Genomic DNA, 10,296 nt, shown 5'->3' on the forward strand with positions numbered 1-10,296 from the left:
TCATACTTGCCCCTCTTTCCAGGACTCTTGCATTTACCTCCCTAACAACCCCATCCATAAACAAATTAAACAACCATGGAGACATCACACACCCCTGCCGCAAACCTACATTCACTGAGAACCAATCACTTTCCTCTCTTCCTACACGTACACATGCCTTACATCCTCGATAAAAACTTTTCACTGCTTCTAACAACTTGCCTCCCACACCATATATTCTTAATACCTTCCACAGAGCATCTCTATCAACTCTATCATATGCCTTCTCCAGATCCATAAATGCTACATACAAATCCATTTGCTTTTCTAAGTATAAGTATAAGTATAAGTAAAAGTATAAGAGAAATATAAAGGATATTTTCCCTGGTTTCCAGAGCCACACCTGCTCCTCTTTCTTCTGCTCCTCTTCTTTCTTCTTTCTTTGCTCTTCTTCCCACTCTTTCTTTATCAATGCCTGCAAGGGAAAAAATATACAAAGTATGAAGTATAATTGTTCAGAGCTTTGTTCTCAATACCTTTTGTTTTCCACTTTCTCAAAAGTGGAAATTTTAGCCGTCTTATTTCTACATGACTATGAATACTCTAAAAACAATTACATACTCCCATAACCCCAAATATAACATTCCATTCATGTAGTTACTGTCTGATTAATGAACTAATAATGTAAGTATCATAAAATAGTATATCTAATCATGCGAGATATTCATTAACACACAGTGACTGTGAATATAAATAAACCACTTAAACAGATGGCTACAATCCACTGAGCAATGCAACCAATCAATGGGAGGGTGTTAAAGAGCATGGATTAAATGGATCAAGAATAGTGTGAAGGAGAGGAAAGATTGGAATTGTGAAGTATGCATAGGTACATGTATATGCAGCTGCTAATGTGAAGACTGTGAGAGGTAAGGATGAAATGAGGAATTTCTGGAGCAATCTGATCGACTATATACATGGTTTTGAGAAGGAGAGAAAGATTGTTGTCGACTATATACATGGTTATGAGAAGGAGAGAAAGATTGATGTAATATGTGATATGAATTGTTGTTTTTTCCTAGTGCTACCTCATGCACATGCAGGGGGAGGGGATTTTCATTTCATGTGTGGCGGGGTGGCGACGGGAATGAATAAGGGCAGACAGTATGAATTATGTGCATGTGTATATATGTACATGTCTGTGTGTGTATATATATGTATACGGTGAGATGTATAGGTATGTATATGTGCATGTGTGAACGTGTCTGTATATACATGCGTATGTGGGTGGGTTGGGCCATTCTTTCGTCTGTTTCCTTGCACTACCTTGCTAATGCGGGAGACAGCGACAAAGTATAATAAATATAAATATGAATTCGAAGTTGGCATGAGATGAAGTTGGTGAGATATATAGTAAATGGGGACTGTCTGGAGTCAATGAGAATGGAAGTTTTTTCAGCACAAGATGATGCACAGATATACAAGGATAAGAAATGATGGATAAGAGCAAAAGGCTTTGATTGACTATGTGGCAATGAAAGCAAGGATGAGAAAGGCTGTGCTCAATGCTAGAGCTGTGAGAGGATTTTTTAGAGACTAAGACCATTTCACAGTTCTTGTGGGGGCAAGGATTAGGGAGAAATGAAGGTGGGGAGAAATGATGGTACTGTGTACGGATGAATGAAGATGTAAAAGTGTTGGCAAGCGAGAAGATGAATCAGAGAGAACGCAAAGAGGAATATGAAAGGATGGTGACCAAAAGTTTAGATGGAAGTACAGTAACAGTAGGGATGCAGTCATGTGTGAATGAGGTGTTTAAAATGTTTGGAAAAAGACTGTTAAAAGTTGTAGAATTAGTAAATGGATATAAGGTCCTAAGATATAGAGATAAAGGAGGAAATGTATGGTGTACGAATGAGATTAGCAATGCTGTGGAAGAGATGAAAAAGGCTTGTATTACAGGAATGTATTAGTGGAAGTTCAGCAAAGGAGGAGGGAAGAATATAAGAGGTGCATGCAGAATGTTAAAAAGCTGATAGAGGAAAGCAAATCAATCTAGAATTCACTTTCTTACACTCTAGCACACATTCCCACAACTCTTTTTCAGTAATGCTACTTCTTCCTTAGCTCTTGTCCTCTCACCAACCCTTGACTTTATTCCTGAAACATTTTCAAACCATTCTTCCCTTTTACCTTTGAGCTTCATTTCATTCAGAGCCAGAACATCCAGGTTTCTTTCCTCAAACATCTACCTATCTCTCCTTTGTCTCATCTTGGTTACATCCAAACACATTAAGACACCCCTATCTGAGCCTTTGAGAAGGATGTGTAGTCCCCGCTCAGGAGGGTTTCCAGCCCCCAACTCCAGACCCCTTCAGTTGCCTTCTATGACACACAGGAAATACGGAGGTAGAATTATTTCTCCCTTATCTCATGGTGACTGTTACTGATTGGTTGGTAAGGTGAAGTGCCTGAGCATTGGTGGAATGCTTGTACAGTGTCACTGTACAAAAGCAAAGGGAATAAAGGTGAGTGTTCGAACTACAGAGGTACAAGTTTGCTGAATATACTTCGAAATTTGTATGGGAGGGCACTGACTCAGAGGGTGAAGGCATGTACAGAGCTCCAGACGGGAGGAGCAATGTGGTTTCAGAAGTGGTAAAGGATGTGTTGATCCAGTGTTTATTTTTAAGAATATATGTGAGAAATACTTAGAAAAACAGATAGATTTGTATGTGGCAATTATGGATCTGGAGAAGGCATATTATAGGGTTGATAGACATGCTTTGTGGAAGGTCTTACGAATATATGGTGTGGGAGGTAAGCTACTAAAAGCAGAGAAGTTATTATCAAGGGTTTGGGGTATGTGTACAAGTAGAAAGAGAAGAGAGTGATTGGTTCCTACTGAAAGTCATTCTGCGGCAGGGGTGTGTAATGTTTCCATGGTTGTTTTAATTGTTTATGGATAGGGTGGTTAGGAAGGTAAATGTAAGAGTATTGGAGAGAGGGGCGAATATGCAGTCTGTTGGGATGAGGGGCCTGGGAAGAAAGTCAAGTGTTGTTCGCTGATGATACAGCACTGATGGCTGATTCAAGAGAAAAACTGCAGCAGTTGATGACAGAGTATGGAAAAGTGTGTGAAAAGAGAAAGTTGAGAGCATATGTGATAGAGAGCAAGGTTATTAGGTTCAGCAGGGTTGGGGGATAAGTTAATTAGGATGTAAGTTTGAATGAAGAAAAATTGGAGGAAATGAAGTGTTTTAGATATCTGGCAGTAGACTTGGCAGCAAATGGAACCATGGAAGTAAAAGTGAGTCATAGGGTATGGAAGGGGATGAAGTTTCTGGGAATGATGAAGAATATGTGGAAAGACAGAGTCATTTTGGAGAGCAAAAATGGGTATGTCTGAAAGAATAGTAGTTCCAACAATATTACATGGTTGCAAGGCATAGGCCATAGATAGGGCTGTACAAAGATGGGTAGATGTGTTGGAAATGAAATGTTTGAGGCCAAAATGAGGTGTGAGGTGGTTTCATCAAGTAAGTAATGAAAGGGTGTGGTTGAGATAGCAGAGAAGGGTGTGTTAAAATGGTTTGGACAAATAGAGAGAATGAATGGGGAAAGGTTGACAAAGACGATATAAGTCAGAAGTGGAGGGAACAATAAGCTGGAGACCAAACTGGAGACGGAAGGATGGAGTAAACAGGATTCTGAGTAGCTGGGGCCTGTACATGAAGGAGGGTGAAAGGCATGCACAGAAAAGAGTGCACTGGAACAATGTGGTACACTGGGGTTAACATGCTGTCAATGGACTGAACTAGGGCATGTGAAATGTTCAGTGTAAACTATGGAAAGGTCTCTGGGGCCTGGATGTGGATAGGGAGCTGTGGTTTCGGTGCATTACACATGAGAGCTGGAGAATGAGTGTGAGCGGATGTGGCTTTCTTCATCTGTTTTCTGGCACTACCTCACTGATGCAAGGGTGGTGATGTCATTTCCTGTGGGACAGGGTGGCACCAGAATGGGTAAAGGTAAGCAAGTATGAGTATGTGCATATGCATATATGAATATGTATGGAAAGGTTCACAATTTTGTATGTGATCAAGATATTCCTATGAGTCCACGGCGAAAATGGCGTCCTAGCTTCGTCTCTTTGATGTATATCAACTGACTGCTATACTTCTCTCTTGTGTCTCCCCTGATGATGTGATTATTACACGAAAGTGCACTTGGGAACTTATTGTGTTATTACACGAAAGTGCACTTGGGAACTTATCGTGTTTCATTTTCCCCGTGGACTCATAGGAATGTATATGTATGTATATATACATGTATGTATATGTGTATATAAATACAGTGTATATGAATGCGAACTTTTTATAGAACACATAATGCCTCTAACAGCAAGGATTCGAACCAGGACCTTTTGCATGGTGGCTGGGAATGCTAACCAATTGGCTATGATTGCCCCCACAGGGAAGTGACTATTTGACTGCTAGTCATCAAATACCCTTTATCTAATATCCACGTGCAATGGGATCTAAACCGATCAAATCCCATCAGCTTCACATTACCTGCTAGAGTGCAGTTTTATAAAACTTAGTCCAATAAACAACTGGGTAAGGATTCTTTGTGTGTCCTAGGCTATGGATTAAGTTTTGTTTGCTCTAACAAGGAAGTTAAATATGTTGATATTGCAAGATCATTTTGTAATTTTGAAAAATACAGTAAATTATCTAATGATGAACTAAACATTTGTAAAGGTTTAATGTATGCCAGTTTGTCAACACCAAAGGTTCCAAATCATTCAAAAAGGTTCATCATTGCTCTTAACAATTTGAAAAAAGATATTGATATACATATTACTATAGCAGATAAGGCTATCACAGTTGTGATTATGGACAAAGTTAATCACTTATCAAAAGTATATGATCTTTTATGTGATGATACAACATACTTTAAACTCAGTAAGAATCCCCTAAAAACAGTTAATCCTCACTTCAATAAAGAACTGAGGTGTTGAAAGGTATGATCCTCTCATCAAAGGATTTTCATCACTGTCCCCTTCACTGCCATATACGTATGGACTTATCAAAGCACATAAGCCAAGCTTTCCAATAAGACCCATAGTGAGTTCAGTGGAGTCCATCATACATAAATCATCAAAATGGTTAGTTTATCTATTAAGCCTATTAGTCTTAAGATATCAAATTCTAATATTGTGAACAAGTAGATTTAGTAAACAAGCTCAATGAAATCCATGTTGATTTTGATTTCAAATTAGTAAGTTTTGATGTTTCATCCTTGTTCATAAAAGTTCCAGTTGATGACCTCTTAGAATATTTGGTTGATGTCTTGGACAATAAAGATTTACCTTTTTTATTGAACTGATAAAACTGTATAAAAGACTGAGTATTTAAATCTAATTGAGAATATTACGCTCAGAAATTTTATATGGCGATGGGTAACTCTCTTTCACCAGTAATCTTTATATGTAATTCTTTAAAACAAAATCATAAAGGCAATTAGGTATAAGTATGTAGATGATGATCTTTGTGTTCAGCCAAAAAACGAAAATTTACAAACATTTCTCCCTTTACTTAACAATTTAGTACCTTCTATCAACTTTACTGTAGATGTGGATAATAACTGTATTTTACCATGAGCCATAAGGATAGAAACATGTTTAAGTTTAGCATATACAGAAAACCCACCAATGTTTGTTCATATACAGAAAACCCACCAATGTTTGTTCATATACAGAAAACCCACCAATGTTTGTTCATACACAGAAAACCCACCAATGTTTGTTCATATATTCATTATTACTCAGCTCAACAAGATAAAGTTAAATTATCATCATTCCAGAGCATGTTCCTTAGGGCATCACATATATGCAGTCCAGAATTTATTGATGATGAGTTTGAGAAGATATACTCTATTGGATCCAAGTCAAAGTATCCTAGATCTTTCATCGATAATCCCCTTAAGGTGGCAAAGAAATCATCTTGTGGAGTTAAACCTAAACCTCACCTTGGTACCAAGAATCTTTTAGTTCTTCCTTTCAGTGATAATTTTACAATACTTCCCAAGTTGCTTAAATCCTTGAATGTAAATGTAACCTTCAGCAATAACAATAATACAAAGAACATCTTAATCAAAAACTCACCACAACATTCTGTAGGCTGTGTTTACACTACTTTGTAAAAATTTTAAAGTTTTATGTTGGGCAGACTGGCAAGGATCTTTACATGACTCAAGCAATATAAATATAGTATAAGAACAGAAAAAGAATCTAATGCTTTGTTTAGTAATGTTAAAAATCATGACCATCTTACTGACTGAAGTAATGCCGATTCAGTTATTAACTGTAACTCCTTCACCACGAGAAATATCATTGAATCTTCTGTCACTAAATACATTGAGAATTGTAACATTAATATTTGTGAAGATCTATACAATTTGGATAGCTTTATTATAGGCAAAATTTGTAAACAGTCCCCTTAAAAAAAATTCTATGACAAGCATGTTGCCAGACCCAAACACACCAACCCAAAACACAACCATCTGGCAACGTTTGTGTACCACTGGCGTCCTAGCTACGTTTCTTCTTTGTATATCAACTGACTGTTTTACGTCTCCTTTCTCATTCTTGTATCTCCCCTGATGATGTGATCATTACACGAAACTTGGGAACTTATTATGTTTCATTTTCCCGTTTTTTTGCATATACTAGATAATGCATACCAGTTGTGACCTCTTGCAATATATACATATAGTGGAATAGGTAGGGGGATAAAAGTGAGTGTTAAAACTATAGAGGTACAAGTTTACTGAGTGCACATGGTAAATTGTATAGGGGGGTAGTGATTGAAAGGGTTAAGGCATGTACAGAGCATCAAACTTTGGAGTAGCAGTGTGGTTCCAAAAGTGTTAGAGGCTGTGTGGATAAGGTGTTAGCTCTAAAAAATGAGTGAGAAATACTTAGAACAGATGAATATGTATGTGGCCTCAGAAGAACAGATGGATTTGTATGTGGCATTTATGGACCCAGAAAAAGGATATGATAGGATTGAAAGAGATGCCTTGTGAAAGGTCATAAAAATGCACAGTGTTGGAGTAAAGCTGCAAGAAGCAGTGAGAAGTTTTTATCAGAGGTTTAAATCATGTGTATGGGTAGGAAGAGAGGAGAGTGAATGGTTCAAAGTGAAAGTTGGTCTTTGGCAGGGTTCTGTCATGTCACATTGGTTGTTTAAATTGTTTATAAATGGGGTGGTGAGGGAGGTAAATGTCAGAGTCTTGGAAATAGGGGCAAGTAAGTAGTCTTTGAGGGATAAGGGGGCCTGAGAAATGAGTCAGTTGCTGTTTGCTGATGATAAAGGACTGTTGGAAGATTTGAAGGAGTAAATGAAGAAGTTGGTGGCTGATCTGGAGAAGTGTGTGAAAGGAGGAAGTTGAGAATAAATGTAAACAAAAGCAAAGTTATTAGATTTGGCAGGGTTGAGGGACAGGTTAGTTGGGTGTGAAATTAAATGGAGAAAATTTGGAGGGACAGGTTAGGTTGGGTGTGAAATTGAATGGAGAAAATTTGGAGGAAGCGAATTGTTTTAGATACCTGGCAGTGAACATGGAAGCAAATGGAATCATGGAAGGGAAAGTACGTCATGGGGTGGGTGAGGGGGTTGTGGTCGTCAGCATTGAAGAACGTGTGGAAAGAGATAATGCTATCTGGGAGGGCAAAATTAGGTGTTTGAAGGTATAATAGTCCCAGCAATATCATATGGATGTATTATTCACATGTATATACATACGTATACATCTAATGTCATTAATCTCATATATGGAGTGGATCAAAAGCATATAAATAGGAATATATTTTATAGAACTGGCCCTAAACCCAAAAGAGAGCTTAGGGCAGAGACACTAATTCTCAAAACAGACATGTTACCCTGTTATTCTGACATTTGAGCATAGCCTGCAAAAAAATCTATTCACCCCCATATGTTTTTAAAGGCATTGCATGACTATCATTTACTGCAGGTTCAAGCATATGATGCTCTCAGGGTGAAATCATCGTACATCTTGTCACTGAGACTAGCATTTCTAATGGTGTTAGCACCACCAATCCACCTCAGTGTACCCCAGGCCATCTTTGGGGAGGGATATTCTTTCTTTACTCTTCCTGGCTGCCATTTCATTTTGGAAATTTCACTTTTGAGAACTGTATTTGTTCTACCTGTGCTTTATGATGGTTGGCTCTTATTTTCTAAGGTGAAGAAAACCTGAATTCTCACCTGGAAGCAAGAAAGTGCAGATATACATGAGATTTCTAGGTGCACTGGACACTCAAAATGCATGATCAGGTGGCTGCCTGCCAGCACTTGTAGCCTCCTTGACAATGTCATCCCACCACCAAAACCTACCTCTGGTCACCCAAAGAAAACTTCTCAATCTACAGATAACCTTTAATACAATATGTATTAATACGTGGGGTATGGATGAGGATTTTTGCAGACTTTGTGATGCCACTGAAATATGAGAAAAGAAAGAAACCAACATGTAAAAAAAAATGTACACAGTGATATCCATATTCATCACCTCCTGTTTTTCCCGCTCCTGTTGTTGCATAAGACGCTTTTGTTTGTTCTTCAAAAACATTGAATGGAGAGCAGCATCACGTAACAGCCATTCTTCTTTCTTCCTTGCAGCCTCCTGTTCCTCCATCCTCTGTGCCTCTTCTTCTAAGACTTCCAATCTCTGTAACTCTGCCAAATACGAAGGATCCCGCAACAAAGCTGTACGCTCTGTAATGCAAATTTTGCCTTAATATACAACTCAGATTTCTTTTTCTGCAGTGATGACATAGCATTTGGCAAAGCATACCCCAATCAAGGCCTCTTAGGTGAAAAGGAAGCAAACAAAGAGATAAAGAATATAAAGATTAATCAGGGCTCAATGGATATCTATAGACCTTCTTCTTCACCGTTGAACTACTCCAACCATATATGTATATACAGTAACTGAGTAACCCATAAATATATATATATATATATATATATATATATTTTTTTTTTTTTCATACTATTCGCTATTTCCCGCGATAGCGAGGTAGCGTTAAGAACAGAGGACTGGGCCTTTGAGGGAATATCCCCACCTGGAGCTCTTCTCTGTTCCTTCTTTTGGAAAAAAAAAAACGAGACGGGAGGATTTCCAGCCCCCCGCTCCCTTCCCTTTTAGTCGCCTTCTACAACAAGCAGGGAATACGTGGGAAGTATTCTTTCTCCCCTATCCCCAGGGAATATATATATATATATATATATATATATTTAAGGGTAAGAGAGATGTGTGGAAATAAAAAGAGCGTGGTTGAGAGAGCAGAAGAGGGTGTTTTGAAATGGTTTGGTCACACGGAGAGAATGAGTGAGGAAAGATTGACCAAGAGGATATATGTGTCGGAGGTGGAGGGAACGAGGAGAAGAGGGAGACCAAATTGGAGGTGGAAAGATGGAGTGAAAAAGATTTTGTGTGATCGGGGCCTGAACATGCAGGAGGGTGAAAGGAGGGCAAAGAATAGAGTGAATTGGAGCGATGTGGTATACCGGGGTTGACGTGCTGTCAGTGGATTGAATCAAGGCATGTCAATGGGGGTGGGTTGGGCCATTTCTTTCGTCTGTTTCCTTGCGCTACCTTGCAAACGTGGGAGACCGACAAAGCAAAAAAAAAAAAAAAAAAAAAATATATATATATATATATATATATATATATATATATATATATATATATATATATATATATATATATATATATATATATATAAAATATATATATATATAATATATATATATATATATATATATATATATATATATATATATATATATATATATTTTTTTTTTTTTTTTTTTTATACTTTGTCGCTGTCTCCCGCGTTTGCGAGGTAGCGCAAGGAAACAGACGAAAGAAATGGCCAACCCCCCCCATACACATGTACATACACACGTCCACACACACAAATATACATACCTACACAGCTTTCCATGGTTTACCCCGGACGCTTCACATGCCTTGATTCAATCCACTGACAGCACGTCAACCCCGGTATACCACATCGCTCCAATTCACTCTATTCCTTGCCCTCCTTTCACCCCTGCATGTTCAGGCCCCGATCACACAAAATCTTTTTCACTCCATCTTTCCACCTCCAATTTGGTCTCCCTCTTCTCCTCGTTCCCTTTTTTTTTTTTTTTTTTTTTTTTTTTTTTTTTTTTTTTTTTTTTTTTTTTTTTTTTTTTTTTTTTTTTTTTTTTTTTTTTTTTT

General features: G+C 37.8%; 1 protein-coding gene across 1 annotated transcript in view; it reads right to left on the reverse strand.

The window, feature by feature from the left end:
• LOC139767442 (uncharacterized) overlaps positions 1-10,296 on the reverse strand; it is a 298,235-nt gene that overhangs the window by 121,494 nt on the left and 166,445 nt on the right. Inside the window, exons 4-5 of the mRNA XM_071696824.1 lie at positions 8,578-8,783; positions 341-454 (exon numbers count right to left, since the gene is read on the reverse strand). Of these exons, the coding sequence (XP_071552925.1) occupies positions 341-454; positions 8,578-8,783 (320 nt within the window). The remainder of the gene's footprint in view (positions 1-340; positions 455-8,577; positions 8,784-10,296) is intronic.

Source organism: Panulirus ornatus, chromosome 61 (genome assembly GCF_036320965.1).
Source record: "Panulirus ornatus isolate Po-2019 chromosome 61, ASM3632096v1, whole genome shotgun sequence".
Lineage (NCBI taxonomy): Eukaryota > Metazoa > Arthropoda > Malacostraca > Decapoda > Palinuridae > Panulirus > Panulirus ornatus.